This window comes from Hyalella azteca, unplaced genomic scaffold, assembly GCF_000764305.2.
Source record: "Hyalella azteca isolate HAZT.00-mixed unplaced genomic scaffold, Hazt_2.0.2 contig8063, whole genome shotgun sequence".
In the NCBI taxonomy this organism is placed as follows: domain Eukaryota; kingdom Metazoa; phylum Arthropoda; class Malacostraca; order Amphipoda; family Hyalellidae; genus Hyalella; species Hyalella azteca.
Window position 1 is genome coordinate 44696 of NW_025938169.1, and position 23895 is coordinate 68590.

The 23895-nt window shown below is 39.6% G+C and overlaps 2 protein-coding genes across 3 annotated transcripts; both read right to left on the reverse strand.

The window, feature by feature from the left end:
• Positions 1–127: 127 nt before the first annotated feature.
• On the reverse strand, positions 128–16036 carry LOC108665837 (protein phosphatase PP2A 55 kDa regulatory subunit). Of its 2 annotated transcripts, XM_018152644.2 has the most exons (11): positions 15841–16036; positions 11200–11268; positions 10553–10650; positions 9255–9420; positions 8272–8384; positions 7440–7610; positions 6776–6905; positions 6663–6704; positions 5809–5978; positions 3243–3458; positions 128–2651 (listed from the first exon to the last, which is right to left on the reverse strand). In XM_018152644.2, the coding sequence occupies exons 1-11, from the start codon at positions 15845–15847 to the stop codon at positions 2496–2498; spliced, it is 1338 nt and encodes a 445-aa protein (XP_018008133.1). In that variant the 5' UTR covers positions 15848–16036; the 3' UTR covers positions 128–2495. The 2 variants fall into 2 exon arrangements, with proteins under 2 accessions (XP_018008133.1, XP_018008132.1); XM_018152643.2 differs by lacking the exon at positions 6663–6704 and having other exon boundaries at positions 6734–6905.
• A 1189-nt stretch (positions 16037–17225) lies between these two features.
• LOC108665832 (kynurenine formamidase) lies at positions 17226–23876 on the reverse strand. The gene is made up of 8 exons (XM_018152637.2): positions 22722–23876; positions 22153–22300; positions 21206–21259; positions 20129–20263; positions 19399–19526; positions 19063–19229; positions 18217–18361; positions 17226–17875 (listed from the first exon to the last, which is right to left on the reverse strand). Exons 1-8 carry the CDS (start codon positions 22776–22778, stop codon positions 17717–17719), a joined length of 993 nt encoding a protein of 330 aa, XP_018008126.2. The 5' UTR covers positions 22779–23876; the 3' UTR covers positions 17226–17716.
• Positions 23877–23895: the final 19 nt, after the last annotated feature.

Sequence of the window (23895 nt, forward strand, 5' to 3'; positions counted from 1 at the left end):
ACAATCTCCTAATTCAAGTTTTCGTACAGGATTAATTTGCAAGCATTTCCATTCTGCCTTCAGCGCACAAACTCATGTACAACAGAAAATTTCATAAAAATTTACAGGAAATCACAACTTTTTTTTCGAAAATTGGTCGCGTGAGAGCAACAAAATAATTAAAATTAACAAAAAAATTCACGCTACAAAATCAAGCCACGGATATTCCGGCTTAATTAATGAATGAGCTTTTTCACGACAATAATTCATTCAACAGTTGAAGAAATTCGAAATTTTACAGTTAAAAAAAATTGAACGCATCAGCCTATAAAAATTTTTTTTTTAGGCCTATCAGACCGTAACTAAAGCCTATAGAAGAGCGGCGCAAGCAGCAAGCCATGAAAATTCCAACCTAAATTTTTTGTTTCTTGAATTCCAAACTGAAATTTATTGTTAAAAGAGAATACATCTTGCACTAGGGATCGCCACAGACCAGGGGAAACAATTTTATTGCAGCAAAATTTAAATTTTCAATAAATGAAGTATTTATCTAATTTACATACACAGTTATTCAGCAGAGCCACTGCATTAAAACTTGCTCTGCAAATCCCAAAATATCACTTTGATTGTTCATGGCAAACCAACAATTATAGAAAAGCACATACAGAAAAGTGCATGTATAAATGTACGTATTTCAGTTCTAAAGCACAAATGACGTTAAACGCAAGGGAGAAGACCTACTACATTAAATTTGCTATAAATTAAATGAATTCATCTCAGTAAATGAAATGAGCCGAGAAATGAAATGAAAAGCTTCGGTACTCATGAAGGTCTAATGCTATGCAGTCATGTTCTCGCCTATTAATGATACTCTCGTGGCATTTTGTGTTCTCATCAATCACGCTTCTTCAAATTAATTAATTTTAAATTAATCCTTAAATTGAGGCACAAAGCAGGGGTTATATGACACGGGTAGAGCAAGGACCAACACACACAGGCCTTCCTTCATTCACTGCAACACGCGTGTCCTTGCTATACTTGCCTAACTCGTATTCATTTCAATATTACAATGACAAAAGCCTAACTTGTATTCATTTGAATATTATAATGACAAATCCTAACTTGTATTCATTTGATTATTACAATGATAAAGTTTGCATTTGAATATTACAATGACAAAGCCTAACTTGTATTCATTTCAATATTACAATTACAAAGTTTGCATTTGAATATTACAATGACAAAGTTTACAGGACTTATTTCCGTTTGGCAATTTCCGTGACTGTGGTTTAGGGCGGCGCCTTACAGCAGTACCACTGGGGAATAATCGAGGGGAGTCGGGCTGAGCCCCAAAGAGGCGGTGTATGGACATTTGGTAGCATCCATCGGAGGGACATTTGATAGCATCCAGGTTATTCACCGTCAACATGGATCATGAGTTACATGAACCACCGTAAACATGGCTGATGAACACAAACCACCATAACCATGGCCGATGATCAAAAACCACCGTAAACATGGCAGCATAGTTGGTGGTTTACATCATACACGCACAAGCACCACATGTTAAACATTCTGATTGTGTGTTGACACACAGCAGCCATGCTGCAGTCACAGTATATGCAGCCACGATAATATTTTTAATGGAAGTAACGATATCTTCAGCATAAATTACAACAGCTTCATCAGTAATCAACCAGTCAGTCGACTTGATTCTCAACCGCGTCATCGTGGGTCACAACAATCCTTAGCAGAGAGCCTACCACACAGCCACAGATCAAATTCTTGCATTAATAATTCTACACAAACTTTCTTCCTGTACTTTACAAACTTTATTTATGCTTGACACAACCACCAAAATTCTGTAACAACCTGTAGAGAGAGGCAACAAGAAAAATTTCTAAAGCGCTCTCACTTATGAACAACTTTGCTGCTCAAGACTAACCGGTGCACTTCATGATATTTGTAGCCAAATTATATAATAATTAAATTCATGCGGACATATGATGGAGATCAAACAATCACAGGAACAACCATCTCATTAAATCAACAAGAAATCCGCCGTTTGAATCTACTGAGGGCTTTTTGCAATCGCCAGTCAAAATCGAAGCAAAAATCTTAGGCTGTGACAGAACTGTTATACATACACAGAACATAGGAGCATTGGCTGCAGCAACAACTGCAGCAGGTGGCATGTGGACAGGACAACTGACAACAAAGGTCTGGGGCGGCTAGCAATGAAAAAAACTAAAATTTTTATACACTCTTGTGGGCACTAGCGCATAATATAAAAGAAAAAAGACTGATATTAGCTTCTCATAAGAAAAATAATCACTGATTTGATGGCCAGATAATAGAAATAAAAACATATTAGCGCCAGATAAGAGAAATAAAGTTCTGTGGCTAGAACTGCAGCTCACAGCGGCAAAAACAGCAGCACTGCGGCTACAGCAACTCCTACAGCACGACTGCAGAGAATTGCTACAGTAATAACTGTAGCTAGAGTTGCTGCAGTGCTACTGTTTATCCTGGAAGATGTAAAGGTTGTTGGTGGCAGCAACAGCGATGACGTTTTCCGTAGGATGCCAAGCTGTGTGCAGGATCTTCTTGCTGAAGTCCAGGCAGTCAACGTTGATCTCGTCTTTCTTTCTTTTGCTGCCGCTTCCGCCAATCTGCACAAGCAATTCTCATGAAGGCTTCGATATCATTTTCTTATTTCATAGAACAAATTCAAATGAAGCCTCAGGAACAATCAAGTTCTTGATATCAAATTACTTTATACACAAAGTAATTTGAATCGTACAAAAATTCTACATGAATCATACTACTATGCTATATATCTATCAGCCTATAGACCAACTATTCAAATCTTTAAGTGGACTAGATGCACCTTCTTTTCATGACTTAGCACGGTCCTTGGTTCTGCCATTTCTCTAATGACCTCTAGACCTAGATTCAAATCTTTAGGTAGACCATGTACACCTACTTTTCTAGGCTTTAGCACGGTTCTTGGTTTTGCCATTTGTCTAATGCCCTCTAGACCTAGATTCAAATCTTCAAGTGGACTAGGTACACCTACTTTTCTAGTCTTTAGCACGGTTCTTGGCTTGCTATTTCTCTAATGACCTCTAGACCTAGATTCAAATGTCCAGGGAGACTAGGAACACCTACTTTTCTAGGCTTTAGCACGGTTCTTGGCTTGCTATTTCTCTAATGACCTCTAGACCTAGATTCAAATCTTCAGGTAGACTAGGTACACCTACTTTTCTAGGCTTTAGCACGGTTCTTGGCTTTGCTATTTCTCTAGCAGCTTCTAGAGTAACGTCTTTCTTGCTGTCGCGCTCGAACATGCGGAAGAAGTTGTTGTAGGAGCCTGTCATGATGTGCTTGTCGTTGCCACTCCAGCAGCACTCGAACTTGTCAAAGATGCAGTCGTTTTCATACAGCGAACACAATTTGGAGCGCAGGTAGTCATGTACCTGAGGAAACACAAAATGGAAGTTAAAAAATTCATTTATAGTTAGAAATGACATGCAAAATTCATAGAAAGCATATTGCATTAACCAAAGAATGATACATGAAAAAATTCCCATCTTCTTGCAACAGCCATTGCCACTTTGGTGCCTGAAAATGACCAGCAATTTAGCCAAAAAATAATATTAAGAATTAAAATCACTTGGCTGCTTAAGTCGCAAATTCACCAGGAATTTAAAAGTAAAGAAAATAGCCAAAAAGTTCACTATTTCTTATAAGAGAAAACGTTTCGGAGTCCAGCTCCATCGTCAGTTCAAAACCTAGAACACAGGCACAAACAATTAGTAACCTAAAATTCATATTCAAACAATTCACCTAAACTTGAGGACATTAGAACTAAAATCGAAGATAACAGAAATAAAAATGAGATAACATGTAGAGAAAGTACTAGTACTATCTATTTACAATTTGTAGAGGATAAGAACTGAATGCAGCATTTAAACTGGGTTTCTGTTTGAAAATAAATAATGATTCTAAAATTCGTAGGTCAGAAACACCGGTTGTGGAGGCTAAAACTTTAAAATCACTATTGGACACCGGGACGTTGCACTGCTCGGCATGAATACGTACGGCTGAATGAGGGGGATGCGCAAGTATGTTCCCTGTTCTATAACTCCTGCCCCTATGCTCTGCAAGCCTAGTATAAAAATTGCGCGATGTCATACCGATATACGCAGATGCGCACTGCGCACAACTATATTGATAAACTAGGGATGATCGCATAAGAACAGGGAGAGGATCTTTGTACAATGGAGCTGGACTCCGAAACGTTTTCTCTTATAAGAAATGGTGAACTTTTTGGCTATTTTCTTTACTTTTAAATTCCTGGTAATATTAAGAAACATGGAACTGATACTTAAAGAATGGTCAAATGATTAGTTATTGCTGAATGAAATAAACTCAGTCACTATTTCGAGAGATGTCCACTCACAAAGTTTGTCTATGATGATGGCCACTCATGGAGAGTATCTCTTAATGCACGGAGTACACATGTATTGACACTCACCAAGTACGTCTCGAGAGGCTGGTTCTCACTCACAGGTCTCGAGAAGCTGGTTCTCACTCACAGATCTCGAGAGGCTGGTTCTCACTCAATGATCTCAAGAGGCTGGTTCTCACTCACAGGTCTCAAGAGTCTGGTTCTCACTCACAGATCTCAAGAGGCTAGTTCTCACTCACAGATCTCAAGAGGCTGGTTCTCACTCACAGGTCTCGAGAGGCTGGTTCTCACTCACAGATCTCAAGAGGCTGGTTCTCACTCACAGGTCTCGAGAGGCTGGTTCTCACTCACAGATCTCAAGAGGCTAGTTCTCACTCACAGGTCTCAAGAGTCTGGCTCTCACTCACTGAGTACGTCTCAAGAGGCTGGTTCTCACTCACTTAGTATGTCTTGAGAGGCTGGTTCTCACTCACTGATCTCAAGAGGCTGGTTCTCACTCACAGATCTCGAGAGGCTAGTTCTCACTCACAGATCTCGAGAGGCTGGTTCTCACTCACTAATCTCGAGAGGCTGGTTCTCACTCACAGATCTCAAGAGGCTAGTTCTCACTTACAGATCTCAAGAGGCTAGTTCTCACTCACAGATCTCGAGACTGGTTCTCACTCACAGATCTCAAGAGGCTAGTTCTCACTCACAGATCTCAAGAGGCTAGTTCTCACTCACAGATCTCAAGAGGCTAGTTCTCACTCACAGATCTCGAGACTGGTTCTCACTCACAGATCTCAAGAGGCTAGTTCTCACTCACAGATCTCAAGAGGCTAGTTCTCACTCACAGATCTCAAGAGGCTAGTTCTCACTCACAGATCTCGAGAGGCTAGTTCTCACTCACAGATCTCAAGAGGCTAGTTCTCACTCACAGATCTCAAGAGGCTAGTTCTCACTCACAGATCTCAAGAGGCTAGTTCTCACTCACAGATCTCGAGACTGGTTCTCACTCACAGATCTCAAGAGGCTGGTTCTCACTCACAGATCTCAAGAGGCTGGTTCTCACTCACAGATCTCAAGAGGCTGGTTCCCACTCACAGATCTCAAGAGGCTGGTTCCCACTCACAGATCTCAAGAGGCTGGTTCTCACTCACAGGTCTCGAGAGGCTGGTTCTCACTCACCGAGTACGTCTCTAGAGGCTAGTTCTCACTCACCGAGTACGTCTCTAGAGGCTGGTTCTCACTCACAGGTCTCGAGAGGCTGGTTTTCACTCACTGAGTATGTCATGAGAGGCTGGTTCTCACTCACAGATCTTGAGAGGCTGGTTCTCACTCACCAAGTAGATCTCATGAGGCTGGTTCTCACTCACCGAGTACGTCTCGAGAGGCTGGTTCTCCTTGCGCAGGTCCCAGACTTTGATGGTGAGGTAGTCTCGGGAGATCATGAGGCCGCCGCTGTTGCTGAACTTCACATCAGAAATGCTCGAGATAATCTCGCTGAAGAAACTACGGTTGCTCGGGTCCTCCGCCTCCTCAAACACTGTACACAAAGTATGCTCATTTAAACATTTCTTAAATTCATAGCACTGCACTAAATTCTTGGCTATTTAATTCGTATTTAAATTTATAGCACTGTACCAAATTCATGGCTATCTAATTCCTATTTAAATTTATGGTACTGCACGAAATTCCCGGTTATTTAAATCCTATTTAAATTTATAACCATGCACTAAATTCATGGCTATTAATTCCTATTTAAATTTATAGTAACTACTGCACGAAAAATATGTTTATTTAATTCCTATTCAAATTTATAGCACTGCACAAAATTCATGGCTGTTTTAATTCATATTTAAATTTATAGCACTGGACGAAAGTGATGGATATTTAATTGTATAACACTGGATAAATTAGTAAAGATATAAATCCTATTAAATAAATAATAAATGCTACTTAAATGCACAAATTTCCTGAACTGTATTACTCGTTATTTAAATGGGCAAAATTATTTTCCTTGCTATTTAATGCATAAAATGACTTGCTTAATACTTAGTGAACTAGCAAAAAAAGAGTGAAGAAGCAACAGAAAATCTTTGACCGATACCTCTTAATAAATGGGAGATTGAAATCATTGAATAACTAATTAGATAATGATTATATAATACCGGTACCAGAGAATGTTCACCATGCATCACATAGTCTGATGCATGACACATATACTTACTCTTGGCATGTGAGTCACATAAGGCAGCGGCTCGCATGTCACATAGTCTGATGCATGACACACATACTTACTCTTGGCATGTGAGTCACATAAGGCAGCGGCTCGCATGTCACATAGTCTGATGGTGCCTTTACTGCTGCTGTACACGAATGAGTTGCAGTCGCGGGGGTGAAACTCGGCAGCTGTAATAACCTCTGTCAGCTCCTCCATGTTGCTTGGCTTGATGTCCACTATATTGAACGACTGCACAAACATCAAACATTATAAATCAAGTATAAATGTTTTGATATATCTAAATTTACTGCAGACTATATTGAACGAATGCACATACATCAAACATTATAAAATCAAGTATAAATGTAGTAATATATCTAAATTTATTACAGATTAAATTGAACAACTGCACACACATATAACTTCATTTCCACTCTTTGCAGACCACGCAGAATGACCGCTTAATCTATATTTATATGTTGCAACATCATAATGTCAGAATATTGCATCAAGTAAAAATCTCAATAAGATCACTATTAATCTAATGATGAAGCATTTTGACTCTGGGCCAAGCTATGGAAGAATATTCACAAGTTCTTAACTCCTGACAACTTTCCAGTTGACCCCACCAAACACAGACAAGAAATTGGCCACTATGTGTACTTAGTTTCAAAAGTAAGGCCCCCAGATCCTATCAAATCACAAATTACACAAATAAAAATTAAATTAACCCTGGTCTCCATGGAGATATGAACAGAAGAATATGAGTAAGTTTAGCCTAACCTGATCTGTAACCTCGAGATGCCACAGGTTAATCCTAAGGTCATCAGCACTAAGGTAAGTCTCCTGGTCGGAATTAACAGAGATGCTGTTAATGTGGTAGGTGTGCGCGTTGGCGAAGATGCGGCGTGGGGACGCCTCTACCATCAGCTCCATCTGCTTCAGTGAAGGTACCTGCACGTACAATTGTTCATCAGTTAGTTAGTTAGTTAGTTTAGTGGCCGTTGTTTACTAGCGCTCCAGCTATTTAGCTTTCTTGCACCCAAAGCAAAAATGAACATCACCAAACAGAGTTCGTACCGGTGTTTAGAAAAAAAATTCCACGACTTTTCCATGACGCTCCATGACCATCAATATAATTTTCCAAGACTATTAGGGACTACATCATGTGTACCTATTACACATGTACATGTATTTAATCACATATTTACCATACATGTGATTAAATAACATGTTTAATCACATGCACGTGATTGGAGAACCAATCAGAACGCAGGAAAGAGGAAACAAGACTGCACAAACAGTAAACACATGCAGCACAGAAAAACACTTTTTTTTTCTTCATTTATTTGTAAATTCCACAACTTTCTATAATCTGAAATGAAATCCAATGACTTTCCAGGTCTGGAAAATGAAAACTCAAATTCCATAACTTTCCAGGTTTTCCATGACCAGTACGAACCTTGACCAAAGAGGTGGAAGGTATCAGTTATCAAAAGTCATTAGGTTTAACTCAGGTTGAAGTTTTAACTCGTTTCTATCTCCATTAGCATAATGTTCAAGAAAATTTAAAATTTACTTAATATATTGAATTTGTTGACTGCAAGAGACTCACCCTAAGTGAAGTGATGCTGGAGGAGTCCCTAAGCTGACCGGCATCGTCCCTAAGGTTGTAGCCCTCAGCGCGCTTGTCACGCTCAGAGACCTTCCACAGCTTAATAGTCTTATCTGTTCAAAATATCATTATAAATATTTAATAGTCTTATCTGTTAGAAATATCAATATAAATATTTAATAGTCTTATCTGTTCAAAATATCAATATAAATATTTAATAGTCTTATCTGTTTAAAATATCAATATAAATATTTAATAGTCTTATCTATTCAATATATCAATATAAATATTTAATAGTCTTATCTGTTCAATATATCAATATAAATATTTAATAGTCTTGTTTGCAGAAACATTTTAAATTCATTATAATTATTAACTTGACTCAACTGTAGAAATATGGCTTTATTTTCACTGTAATACTTATGCAAATTATTTTATATCAAAGAAAATGTCAAGTAAATTGATCATATTTTCATAAAAATATTTTGGACAAGTTCCATCATCGTTTTTAAGCTCTAAATGAATATGCAACTTAAGAATACTAATGATCTTTCTACTTTTCATTATTTAAAAATAATTTATACACTTGTGTCTGTACCACAACAAAAGCATGACGCGGTTATACTGCAAACTTTTTGTTCATAATAAATGAATACACAAATACAAACATTTAAATAATTGAATTTAGTCGCTTAAAAGAAATTCTGGCAAGAAAGTTTTTCTGGTTGCAAAACCCAGCAAAAAAAAATATATAAACTTGCATGGCAAGTGATTGCTTTTCAGACTACGAATGATGACAATGGAACTGAGAAGACTGGAAGTGATTAGCATCTGGCAACTATCTATGGGCTCACATCGTACCATTTATGGATGATGGAAAATGAGCAGGATTTAGGGATTATCATTTATGCTCACACCTCACCATTACAAAATGATACCAAATGAGCAGAACTTGTGCAGCATCAATTATGCTCACAACTCACCATTAGTGGATAATAAAAAATGAGCAGGATTTTTCCTCTTAAGCCATCTAATCTTGTTGATCTTTTCTTCTATTTCTAAAGACTTGAGGTAGTCAAACTCGGGCTCATGGCTCTGGAAGGTGCTGTACACGTTGTACTCTCCTCTCGTTGGCGAACAACCTTTTGACTGCAACCAACACGTATCATTAGAATATGCAAAATCATGAATTCCGGAACACACATGTAATAATTACAGTGATTAGTAATAGCAGGACTTGCAAACCACATATATAATTCTCTCAATCCAATTATTCTCTAATGGGCAAATAACCTTTTATATAAAACAAAAACCTTTTAAAGAAATAATAAAAACAAATCCTTTTATATAAAACAAATACTGTAACCTTTTAAAGAAATAATAAAAAAAATAACAAATAACCTTTCAATAAAATAACCAAGAGACATCAGTTACACATGAAATACCATGCATTACAAAACACACATATAACAATTAAAACAATAAATAAAATAGTACATAGTATAAACTGGTAATATTTCCACCCAAAATGTCTGACATGAAAGACAAAAAAAAACAGTGGGCCAATATATAAAATAATTTGTAAAGAAACAACCTTCACTGCATTGCTTATGCACAATTTGGCTCAAAATTGTGGTAGAATTCGAGATGATGATTCCATCATCTCGAATTCTACCACAGAGGTCACTCTTGAATACAACATAATTTTTTTAATTTATCTGTTGTCATTTGAAAAGTAAACATTTGAAGATGAGAATAACATTTGAAGTGCAAGCCAGACACAAAAGAGGCAAGGAAAAATTGCATTAGCAGCCGTTTGTATTTAAATTTCAATTGTGTTAAATTTAAATGCCACATATTGTTGTTCATAGGGACCAATTGTATGGGTCATTAAGAGTGATTTCAAAATACTTGGTTCTACTTCTCATGGCTTGGACGTAAGGATCATGGAATCACTACATTTGTATTTTCAAGCAGAAATCTTTTCTTAATAATGCATACCGGTACTTTTCATTTCCTATTGAAATTGTAAATTGGTAGGTTTTTGCGTTCTGGTATAATTTTTTATTTACTTAGGTTTTAATCTTGTTCACATGCTTCTGAGCTAGGAAATGTCTGACTGTTTGAGGCAATAGGGACATATATACTAGTGTATAACTGTATTTAAAAAAAAATGCTCCAATTGCACACCATGTGTTTTGTGTGTATCAGAAGAAGTACAGTATATTCTTGCCAGGACTAAACACTAGGCTTTTTGGTAGAGATAAAAAACATTACTCACTAAAGGATCCCGTTGAAAAATGACAACTCGACCACCCTTATCTCCAGTGGCCAATAGATCTCCATCATGGCTGAACTCCACGCAGGAGATGACGTCCGCTGCAAATATTAATATCTTACATTATATGGTTAAATAATCTGCACATCATTGCTAGCTAATGAGCAATATCTTACTGGTCTGCATTTCATTCTACATAGATTTTTAATATATATTTCACTGCAAGATCACACCAGCTGTAAGAATCATTTTCAAGTTCTCTTAAATGACTCTTGTCACACTACCATATTTGACTTATAAGCAATATTATATTTTACTGGTCTTCATTGCATTCTCAATGTGATATCAACTTATAGGTCATATTTTATGCTTCATCACAGGAATTAAACTACATGCTACACTTTCTTTGAATAGGAACACAAATCAAAACAGATATAAATAGACTCTTGTTCTTACCACTGAACACATGACAGAAGCATTTCTGTCTCATTATAAAATCACTAACCAAATGAATTTCTAACCAATTAACCCCTTCATCCAGGAACATGATTCAAATTCTAGGTTATTTACTGCTAAATAAATCATTACCAGTGTTTCTACATGATCATTTACCTGACAAATTACAATTATTGTGGAGTGAATGAACTCACCATCAGTTATTTCATCATCCAATGTTCCTTTGACTTGTGAAAAGCACCACTGTGTATCTGCTCCATTCCCTGAGAAGTGATAGAACATCCAAATATTAAGAGGGAAATTTTTTTAGTGAATAAATAATAATGAACAAATTTTGTATTGAAGAGCTTCACAAAAAGCTGAAGGTTGGAGGCAAGACTGGGTACACTTGATTTGTTCAGTAAACAATTGGCTGTTTAAATCAAGAATATAAAACAAGACAATGTAACCCAATTTTTTGCCATATTGACATTAAACCAATATTTATGAAATATATATCCTTGGTAGGTATAAGAAACCTTATTTTATTGGGTGGGATTCTGAATGGATGAAACTAGAACATGAAACAGGCTTTCCATATATAAATCAGACAACACTTTTTTTTTTACAAAGCAAGTTACATGGCTGGATAAACCTCAAATATATATAATTGACGTAATATAATAGATATAATAGATAAACCACCATTTCTAGAATTCTAATCTGAACCCCTACATTGGCAACAAGATTGATGATACAATTTCAGTAATAATTAGATAAAAATAATTCATAAAGCAAATGTTGTGCAACTACAAGAATGGCAAGAAAGCTCCAGCCACCATCAGACTGTAAATTAAGGCACAACATAGTTCACGGATACCAAATTTATTGCCAAAAGACGCCAAGTTAGAGAAGGTCATCCTTACATTTTTAGTCGATATAATGAACATGGCTAATTTGGAATGATTAATGGGAATTTAGCACATGTGGGCAAAAAATACTACTAATTCAAACCAATACCAGTTCAAGTTCAAGATTTTTGAAATATATCTTGAAAAGATAAGTATCTTTGCCTTAAATGCCACACTTTACAGTTATGTGCAAAGCTGTTTGGTCCTGCTAGAAAGTTATGGTTGAATTTTAATTATAAAATACATTCTATCTATTGGAAGCTGGCAACATAAGTGCTGCAGATCGTAGTAAGTTCCATGACATTAATGTCCGCAGAAATCTTGTTTCTTTCAAAATGGCAGCAAAGCTCTACTTGTAGCTAGGAAAGCAAATATTTTTCACACCAGCTGGTAGTCTTTTAGCTTCACCAAGAAATGATCCAGATAGCAGACCAGACTGTTGAGTAGTGTTCATTAGGTTTAGATTTAGGTGTTATTTTAAGCTTTCTTTCAATATTTGATCCATCTTAACCTCAAATTGGCATCCATGTTTAGCTAAGGGTTCAATCACAAACAATTGATCAATACTACAAGGATCTGTATCTTTGTCACCTGCATTGATTGTAATACCATCTAAGTTCAAATCAATAATTTCCGATAAGCAATATCAATTGTGAATTGCAATCTATGGAAAAATGTTGTTGTGGCCATTTGTCTGCCACAATCATATCTTGCATCTTAGATGTGAAGAATTGGTATTCGGGATGCCTGTCAGAGACCACAAGTATCCTACTTTGAATGCACTATCATGATCCTTTTCCTCATGAACATAGCCTCCAACATTTCTAGACTAACATTATCAGCCACAAGCCACCATACAAATCACATCTATTGAAATAGATCAACTAGCCCACAGGAAAATAGCCTGCAATAGTATGGCCAAGCATCATTCTGACAATGATCAAAAAAAATTCTACACCACTCAGAGAGAGCAGGCCAGAGACTTGCAGTGAATATGATGCCCACCACCAACCCGTCCATATCCAGCCCATGCATCGAATCAGCCCACAGTCAAACAGTCACTCATTGAAGGATGAGAGATTTAGGAGCAGAACTATTTATCTGAAACATATCCTTAGGTGCTGTGAACTAAGTTACGTAATTTAATACTGTCCCAGGAGTCACATGTGAAATGCGGTCTGGTGGTGCACAACAGATTTCATTCAGTTTCCTCAAGCTAGGCTGATTGATGGCAGTCCATTGTTGGCTGGTTACAGTTGGAGCTTACGAAGAGATAAATTTAGATTCTTTCATGGCAGATATGGCACATCATAATTGCAGTGAACATATGATGGGTGATGATGTCTGACACCATGTTTAGCTAATGTCAAATTCAATTTCACAATAAATAGACTTGATCCACAATGAGATTAAAATGATGCAAAGTTGTTTCGAAATTTAAACACAACTTTATACGCATCCAGATATGAATTTTATCATGTTTTTGCTCAATTTTGTTGATATTGTCTAGTTAACTTAACTTCAGATTCTGAAGGATTTTGTCTCTCCAGTTTTTGAATGTCTCATGTCTTTTAAAAAATGATGGTTGTTTAGAAGTGGCAATTATTTTATTATAAATATCATAGAGCATTTAGGCATGTGCCATGTGTATTAAAATTTAATAGTGGCGACGCTTTCAGAAACTTAATCCACATATTCATTTAAGAGTATTTAAAAGTCATAATTTATAATTTGATACATGAACAAAATAGATAGATAATTAATTTTATAGATAGATAAATATTGGGCAAAAAATTAATGGTAGATTAATAAAACAAGAAATATTATTTAAAACAGTTTCATAATTTATAGCACCAGAACCTAAGCAAGTGAACAAGTGCCTATGAGGTATTTGTGATGTTAATGATCAACATTGGCTGAGGTTATATTGACCAATCAGCGGCACTGTAGCTGAACAAGCAAATGCTTTTTGTGGCTACCCAATGCTCGGGTCAGTCTGACGGCTTTGGCACGTATTTCCACAGCTGCAGCTGGTACAAATAAGCAATGTGGAAATGAAGGCAGAATCATCCATACATCTCAAATTAAACGACAATGAATGGATTTGTAAGTATTTTATGAATCCCATTTATTTACAAGAATGGAAATGTCCCTACTATTCAAGAATCTGTTCTTGAATACAGTTGTGAAAACTTAAGTTCTATAGTCAATGGAGTCTTTGTAACTACAAAATACTTCAATTTAAAATATTTAGACAAGTGAAAAGATTGAAGGAGTTGTAAGAAAAAATTAGTTTTTTTGGTATAAGGTCCAAATATATTTCAAACTTTCATCAGAAGTTATGCAAATGTTAGTCAAGTTGAACTGAATATGCAGTATATTAAAGGCTGTAACACTACAATGTTCATTCAAGTTCATTACTGCAACAAACAAAGAGATTGAAAATGAGAGAGCCTGAAAATGAGTGGTAGATGAGGTTTCTTGAATTTGCTCTGCTCACTTAGTTTATAATAAAACAATCAAAATTTATGATTGAATTCACCAGAAATCTTTTTAATATGTGATAGTTAACAGCTTGGCAAGTGTTTATTGAAATGCACAAGATATCATATTGGCAACTGGAATCTGGATAAAACTCAGTTGCACGCATGCTTTCATTACATAAGCAGCAATGTGATTTGTCTCCCTCAAATCACTTTTGTGGTGTGCATCATGTTGACTCTAATTGGTGGCATGATTTGTCATTAATTCATGGATGTTAATTTGTTATGTTTCACTAAAAGACAAATTGCTAATGAACTTTTATTTAGTCATTGAAATCCTAAAGTGTTGTAACCTTCATTCTTGATTCTTTCAAGTGCAAATTTAATCCCTACTATTTTTATCCTTTGAATTTTAACTAAAATTTTTGGACAGAAACTGTGGCAGAGGGCATTTGGGTCAATAATTATATACTACAAACCATCATTTTTAGAATTACATCCTGCCCCACAGCCACAAGCCCTATGATTTTAGATAAACCTACAATATAATTGCAGTTAGGATACATATGCAATTAAAAAAGTTTTTTGTTCAAACAAACACATTGTTATTTTTTTAGGATTTAGCCTACTTTTCAAACTGGAACTGATATTTGGCTATTCCTATTCTATTTTGACAGCTGATCCATATTTGGGCAAAAATTTCCAAAAATTGGGGGCAAAAGGTACCATTTCTTGAGTTTTTTCATGAAAGAAATAAGGCAAGGGTCGTACAAATAAGTGAAATTACCACAAGTATGAAAGTTTCTCTCCTCTATGGGTGGCTCTGGCCCAATTTTCCAGAGTGACAATAAAAAATTTATCACTAAAGTTGCATTGATCATTACTTGTTGGAATATGTATCATTACTAAAAAGTATAGAGTGGAGTAACATTGTTGCTAATTTATAATCAAAGTGGAAGCCAAACAACATTCAGCAAAGGAAGACTTTCTGATAACAAGAAAAAGTGTTAAACTAAGCCTACTGTTAAAGTGTTAAACTAGGCCTACTGTCAGTGTCAGTCTGTCAGATGCCAGTTAGTGATAGAAAATCTATGCCGTTCAGCATTATTGATACTGTTAGTAATGTTTTAGTCATTTGAAATACAAGGGGGGGAGTAAATGGTAGACAAGTGAGACAACAATGACAGCGAGTGTGAAGGAACTAGGTCGAATGATAACAACTGACAGGTAAACACTCATGTTTAGCCGCTTTTGCGGGTCCAGCCAAAAGTAATTCGATACCTTTACTTAGCCTAATAGAAATACCTCATCCTAGAGCAAATTGTCAACTCAGCCATGCATACCTAATAGTTGACTATATGACGGATAAACTGCCGGAAATATAAATGCTGCCCAAGGCCGGTCACGTTTTGTAAGGTCAACCATATTTAAACATTAGACGATTAGAGAGCTATAAACTCACCGGCCATCGCACTCGCTCATGCAACACCATTCACGTCTTAAATTGTTGTTGATAAATTCTAAGCAATCAATGACCGTAACCATTGATGATATTCATCGACACTACCCAAAACCGCAGAAAATACATAAAATTTCCGATGTTATGGCGGACTCTGCATTCACACTTTTTATGACGTCACTACTCATAACATGGGAATCTTGGGAAAACAAGTGACACACAATTTGCGCGCCAAACATGTAGATCACGAATTAAACACTTTACAACTTCGCGGGAAAAATGTATTGTTCAAAATTTACTCGTTCTTACTAGCATTAAAAACAATAAACCATTTTTCAAGTTGAATAAATGCATTTTATTTTTAATTTTGAAAACCAAATCCGATAACTAGGTATCCTAGTTCTTCGGCAACAGACCAATGGCATATTTCTTCAGTGCCCACACTTCAGTTCTTTATAATATATCTAAATCAGATACAGAGGCTGTGCACCCATCACTACGATGTCTGATTCGTTTCCTCGTAGCTAACTTAAAGTTTTCTTAACAGATGCAGAGGTTCTGAAGCTCTGCTGCTGGACCGAAGAACTTGCTTCGTAATGTCAGTCCAAATCGCTGGATCGAAACATCCTTACAGGATTCTGTACGACAGCGCGTCATGACACATTTCTGCGACTCACAAAGGAACATAAATTACTAATGCTAATAATCCTAACTTGGTGGTATCATGCATGAATTATCACTTATGTCCTAATAATTTTGAGCAGGGTGGCCCAGTGGTTACAGTTCAGGAGTATCAGGATTGGTGCAGAGAGGTGCGGGTTCGATCCCAGCTCTGTGCGCCAGTTTACGGTCAGAATCGGCGAGGAGGCCGGGCGGTTAAGCACAGAACATTTGAAGCAGGGAGTAGCGAGTTCGAGACCGCAACAAGCTGTGAATGTTCTGCGATGTTGAGAATCGGCGACACGCTTACGGTCTAAGGAACGCTGAAACCGCTATAGGGTTATTATCTGAGATCAAACCTTGGAACCTCAAAATTGGAATGATACTCATAAACCGCGATTCCAGACAGCAACCTCAAGCGAAACAGGAATGGTGGTATCGTGGTGCATCTTTCAAGTTCAGCGAGTCAGGTAACCAAACACCAAATGTAGGCAACTATGCAAATGTTTTAACACGGCAGCTATTAAGATAAGCTATTATATGAGTCCAAATTTTAAATGCATTTTAATGCACCAGTAGCATAAATAAGTATTGCTCGCGGTAGAAACTTCCCGAGTTTTGATATCCACCCACTAATGATTGAAATTCTAACATTCAATAAGAATTTTTCCGTATAATTTTCTATCGTTAGATTCATTGACGCAACAGGGATACAGATACATTCTATGCAAGCATTTATATGACTTTATTACATACGACGGAAACTGACTAACGGTTATTAACCAATAAAATCTATAAACTTGATTGGCCGGCATCACCTCATCACAAACTGTCAATTAAATCGCAATAGTAAACTTAATAAATCAGCACTGTCCCGCCCTGCTTGGTTATTAATTAAGTAAATAACTAATTTAAGTTTAATTTAAAACACACGGCCTGAGTTGAAATTTGATTTTTTTTGTTCAAGTCCTCCCTCATAAATTCGAGGAGGTATTGGAGGAACACTCCCTCACCAACTCAAGGAGGCGCAGGAGGAACACTCCCTCACGAACTGGAGGAGGCGTTGGAGGAACACTCCCTCACCAACTGGACGAGGTGCAGGAGGAACACTCCCTCACGAACTGAACGAGGCGTTGGAGGAACACTCCCTCACGAACTCGAGGAGGTGCAGGAGGAACACTCCCTCACGAACTTGAGGAGGTGCAGGAGGAACACTCCCTCACGAACTCGAGGAGGTGCAGGAGGAAAACTCCCTCACGAACTCGAGGAGGCGTTGGAGGAACAGGTCTTGGTGTTCGGCGAGGTCTGCCACAATATTGAAGTGGTCTGACGCCAACACCTCGTGACGGTGAACACTGCTGAACAGCTGACGCAGTGTCTGGAACAGTTGTCAGAGCTTCAGCTAGAACAGTGAGAATACAATTGAAGGCAAGACACAGATAAATGTTCCCTGAACATTGGACTTACTTTAGCATAAACGTTCGAATGTTCCCTGAACATTGGACTTACCTTGGCATACACGTCCGAATGTTCCCTGAACATTGGACTTACCTTGGCATTCACGTCCGAATGTTCCCTGAACATTGGACTTACCTTGGCATACACGTCCGAATGTTCCCTGAACATTGGACTTACCTTGGCATACACGTCCGAATGTTCCCTGAACATTGGACTTACCTTGGCATACACGTCCGAATGTTCCCTGAACATTGGACTTACCTTGGCATACACGTCTGAATGTTCCCTGAACATCGGGCTGTCGTGTTCAGCGGTGGCGATGATGAAGCGGGTCGTGGGCAGTAACACGGCAGGCAACAGCTGGTAGTTGCCGGGCTCAGCTGGCGACAGTTGCCTTGCTTGTTCACTGGCGACAAAAACGAACACATTTAAATTTTTTCTGGCAAAAAAAAACATACAGTGCTCAGCCTCATCATTGCGGGGGACACGTTCACGAAACATTCACTCAGAGAACTGATTGAGACTGTCCAATTATTGATGCACTTTTCGTTTATGTGTGGGTCATCCTGACGCAGTTTGGCCCGGCGAAAGGTCGTATCAGTTTTAAATGCAGAAAGTGCGTTAAAATTTTGACAGCAGCCAATTATGTCTGATTAATTTGTTAAGTGCATCCAGGGAGTGCGAGGGCCGCGTTCCTGCAACACACCTGGTGAGCCCGAGGGCCGCGTTCACGCAACACACCTGGTGAGCCCGAGGGCCGCGTTCACGCAACACACCTGGTGAGTCCGAGGGCCGCGTTCACGCAACACGCCTGGTGAGCCCGAGGGCCGCGTTCACGCAACACGCCTGGTGAGAAACACACCTGGTGAGCCCGAGGGCCGCGTTCACGCAACACACCTGGTGAGCCCGAGGGCCGCGTTCATGCAACACACCTGGTGAGTCCGAGGGCCGCGTTCACGCAACACACCTGGTGAGCCCGAGGGCCGCGTTCACGCAACACACCTGGTGAGGCCGAGGGCCGCGTTCACGCAACACACCTGGTGAGCCCGAGGGCCACGTTCACGCAACACACCTGGTGAGCCCGAGGGCCGCGTTCATGCAACACACCTGGTGAGCCCAAGGGCCGCGTTCACGTAGGTGTCCACTAGTGGCGGTAAGTAGAAGACTCCACTGATGGTGACCACGCCCCCCACCCAGGACCCCCCGTCTTCCTCAGCATTCTCACCACCACCAGGTCCATCCCCCCTCGCCTCCCCAACGAAGTGCAGGAGAGCCTGAGGAGCGGAGGCTGGATAAAATGATCAGCGATCACAGACTTGCAGACTCTGTACGACTAACAAATCACTTGACTGTCTGCTAACCAAGCAAGGCCTGCAGACTGCATCGGCATCTGCAGACTGAGCCGAGTGATTTCAGACCAAACTCGGTGTCTGCAAATCTTACCTGCAGACCGAGCTGAGCTCCGGCAGACCATCCCACAATGACCGCAGGCTGCCATTTCTTTTCCTCCCTCAACTTCCTGACGTCTTGCAGACCACGGTAGACCTCCCGCACCATGCCAGACACCGTGCCTGCGTGCAGGCATCGTGACAGACATGACAGACGCAGCAGACACCGTGACATATATTTTTGCCTCAACCCTTTATCAAGATCATTAAAGGTTGCTTGTAAAGATAGCGGTTCAGTTTCCATCATGTATATACTGCATTTAGTTTTGGTCATGCATATAGTTTCATTTATCATATAATTTCGGTTATGTACGTATATGATTTCATTCGTGCATATCGCTTCATTTATGTATATAGTTTCTATTATGCATAGTCTCGCTCATGCATATATAGTATTGGTCATTTGGTTGTAGTTTAGAAATTCATTCAACAATTTATTTCGATAATTTATGAAATTATAATATATTTAATAAGGAGCAGCATGGTTGCGGTAGCTCGGGCAGCATGGTTGCGGTAGCTCGGGCAGCATGGTTGCGGTAGCTTGGGCAGCATGGTTGCGGTTGCTCGGGCAGCATGGTTGCGGTAGCTCGGGCAGCATGGTTGCGGTAGCTTGGGCAGCATGGTTGCGGTTGCTCGGGCAACATGGTTGCGGTAGCTCGGGCAGCATGGTTGCGGTAGCTCGGGCAGCATGGTTGCGGTAACTTGGGCAGCATGGTTGCGGTTACCGTGAGGGGCTGTAGTGTAGCCGAGGACCACCACAACCACACCCGCGTCGTGTAGTGGTCCCATCAGCCCCCCAACCAGGTCCTGGTTGAGTTCTTGCCAGTAGCCGCCGTGGATGTAGACAACCAGGCCACTTCCTGGTGGTTGAGGTCATGGTTACCACACGACGGAGCACAACCAAGGTTGTGTCATGCATAATAACGACAGTGACGTGACAGAAGTGACCAGAAAATTGAAAGATGCCGATGCGTTCAAATACACTCAGCGAAATGAGTGAGAGTTTATCCAAATACTGATGCGCTTTTTACCATGTGTGGCTCATCTTGAACCTGTTTAGTCCGGCATAAAGGTATATCAGCGCTACCCACTCGAAATGTGTCACTATTTGTACAATATAACCGGTTCAGTCATGAACACAGAGAATTTAAAAGCAAAGAAAATGCGATGTAAATTTACCATATCTTCAGTAAAAACGTTTCGGACACAAGCTCCATCATCAGTTTTAAAGATTTATAGAATACGAGCACAAACAGTCGTTAAAATCAAGTGTAAACGAAAGAGATTAAAACCTATAAAACGAAGAAATCACAAACGAAACATAAAAACCTATCGATTCACAATTATCAGGAGATAATAACAGACAAGCGTTAATTAGGCAAGGTTTCCGCTTAGAAATATGATGCGATTCCAAAATTGCAAAGGTTGTTAAAATATGCAAAGGTTGTTCAACATGGAGACGCACAACAGAGTGAGAATTCCTAGAGAGTGAAGGTTCGAACGAAAACTCCTGCCGCGTAGTTCAGAAACCCGGATGTATAGGTTACGTGACGTCATTCCGACCTACGCTGATGCGCAACGCGCACAACTACATACATAACATAAAATTGGACCCTATACAGAAGCCAAGTGCACAAAATGGTATGGTATCGAACATGCGGAGAAACATGATATAACATTAACGTATTCGGCATTTAAAAACACCAACGCGCTCGATATGTGTTCAGAACTCGACAATTTGGCAGACAAGGTCCCCTATAGGAGCGTTACGCACCAGCAACCAACCACATAACCCACGTCACCTGCCGGCAGTTGCTCCCCGTACACGTCCATTGTGATGTTAGAGTCCTCGTCGACTGTGAGCAATGGAACATCATTTATATATCAATAATTCATCACAAATTCATCACTAATACATCACTATTTCATCACCAGTAGGTCCTACATCATCAATACATCACTAACTCAACACTAATTCGACACCAAAAATCACCAATTCATCACAAAAAAATTACTAATTAAGACATCACTAATACATTATAATTAATGTTAGTAACTGTAGGTGCTGGTACGATTTGTTTTGCCCGTAATAATATATAAATTTATTTATCTCTATAAATTATAAATTATGTCCGTAATGAATTATGATAATCGTTTCTCAGGTTACGTTTGGTTAGGTTAGACTAGGTTATTTCTTAAATAGGATATGAACTTTGAGGCTAGTATCCCTCCAGACAAATCCTTTCTTCAAACAATGTTCATTACATGTTGAGTAAAAAAACGTTGATTAGACGTTTAATCAACGTTATTCCAACGTCGATTCAAGGTCGTTTAATCAACATCAGATGCCTAGTGGGTAATTAGTCCTGAAGGCAACGATGGTAATGAACGTTATTAATTACTCCTACAGGCGACGTAGGTAATGAACGTTATTAATTACTCCTGCAGGTGACGAAGGTAATGAACGTTATTAATTACTCCAATGAACGTTATTATTACTCCTGCAGGCGACGTAGGTAGTGAACGTTATTAATTACTCCTACAGGCGACGTAGGTAATGAACGTTATTAATTACTCTGCAGGTGACGAAGGTAATGAACGTTATTAATTACTCCTGCAGGCGACGTAGGTAATGAAAGTTATTAATTACTCCTTAATATGACGAAGGTAATGAACGTTATTAATTACTCCATAATATGACGACGGTAATGAACGTTATTAATTACTCCTGCAGGCGACGACGACTCGCCTGTTGGGGTGACGTGTCGCCGGGACCACGGGACGCGGGCCCTGCAGGCGACGACGTCACGTCGCGCGCGGGCGACGTACGCGGCGACGACGTCGTGACGGGCGGCGTCAGGCGACCAGCGGGACGGCGACACCTGCAGCTCCATGTCCTGGGGGGAGGGGAGGGAGGGGGAGGTGGTTGAAAGGGTAGGGGGAAGGGGTTGAGAGGAGGGGAGGTGCAACACCTGCAGCTCCAGATCCTGGGGGAGAGGGGAGGGAAGGGATGGTGGTTGAAATGGAGGGGGGAAGGGGTTGGGAGAGGGAAGGGGTAACACCAGGTCCTGGGATGGCGGTGGGGAAAGGAAGGTTGAATTTGAAAAGAAGGCCTGAGAGGCGGGGGTTGAAGTGTGGGGGTGGAGGGTGAGGGTTTTAAGGCGGTGCTGCAGAGTGGCCTGGGGCTGCTACCCGAAAAATGTACCAAGGTTATCGAGGTATTATGGTGGTGGTTTTGTGCTTGTGTTGTGGTAGTTTTAAGGTGTTATTGTTACAACCACCACCACTACCATCATCATCATCATCCGCGCCACGCACCTGCGGGCTCAAGTTCCTGTAGGCGTCCAAACTGGGGGTGGGCGGGGGAGGGGTCATCCTGCAGGTCCTGTTGTGAACGCAGACACGATCGTTCGTTCGAGTCACTGTGTGAACGCAGACACGATCGTTCGTTCGAGTCACTGTGTGAACGCAGACACGATCGTTCGAGTCGCTGTGTGAACGCAGACACGATCGTTCGAGTCGCTGTGTGAACGCAGACACGATCGTTTAAGTCACTGTGTGAACGCAGACACGATCGTTCGAGTCGCTTTTTGAACGCAGACACGATCTTTCAAGTCGCTGCGTGAACGCAGACACGATCTTTTGAGTCGCTGTGTGAACGCAGACACTGTAGCGGAGAACCACTAACATGTACTGGCCACAATTGGAAGTTTATTGCACATTTCGCTGCAAATTGGCTAATAATATAATGGGGATAATAAAGAGCCCTTATCTTAATATTTTAAATGAAAAAAAACCTTGGCAAACACAAATTATTCGTAATTTAGGTAAAGATAGTCTATTATGCTAATCTAAATTATACATAGGAGACTTATCACCAGAACGTTATAACACCAACGGACAACAGTCGTCGAATAACGTATCAACGCTCAATGACGAACATATTACGTCTCTACGACGTCTCTTGTTGAAGTCCTGGAAATGCCAGGGATTCCTCTCCTAGCTCGTCTCCTTGGGAATCATTCGTTTCTTCTCACTATTTGCTGTACAGTACTTTGAATTCTGACACAGCGAATTATCTTCATTACAATGAGTCAACCCAATGCCAACAGTTGTAGGCCAGGAAGAGGGATAGTTAATCAGTGACAGCAGCTGTTGTGGGATGACTGGTTCCACGCAACGAACTCAGATATAATAAGATAATGAGGTACGCATGGCAACATTATCACCGCGTAGACGAGATGGCACGAGGTGGATGTTGACTATTAATATGGTAAATATTCGGTACATCAATCGGGTAGGATCTAAAAAATGAGGTGGCTTCACTTTACAAGATGGCGAAAAATCGGCATAGCTTTCATTCCATAATCTCTGTCCCTCTTCTCTCGCTCGTCTCTCTCCTTTTTTATTTACCGTATACGTAAATGTGGCAAACCTCTTCTCAATATAAGTGCGGAACTCCATAAAAATTTATTAACTATGACGCGAATAT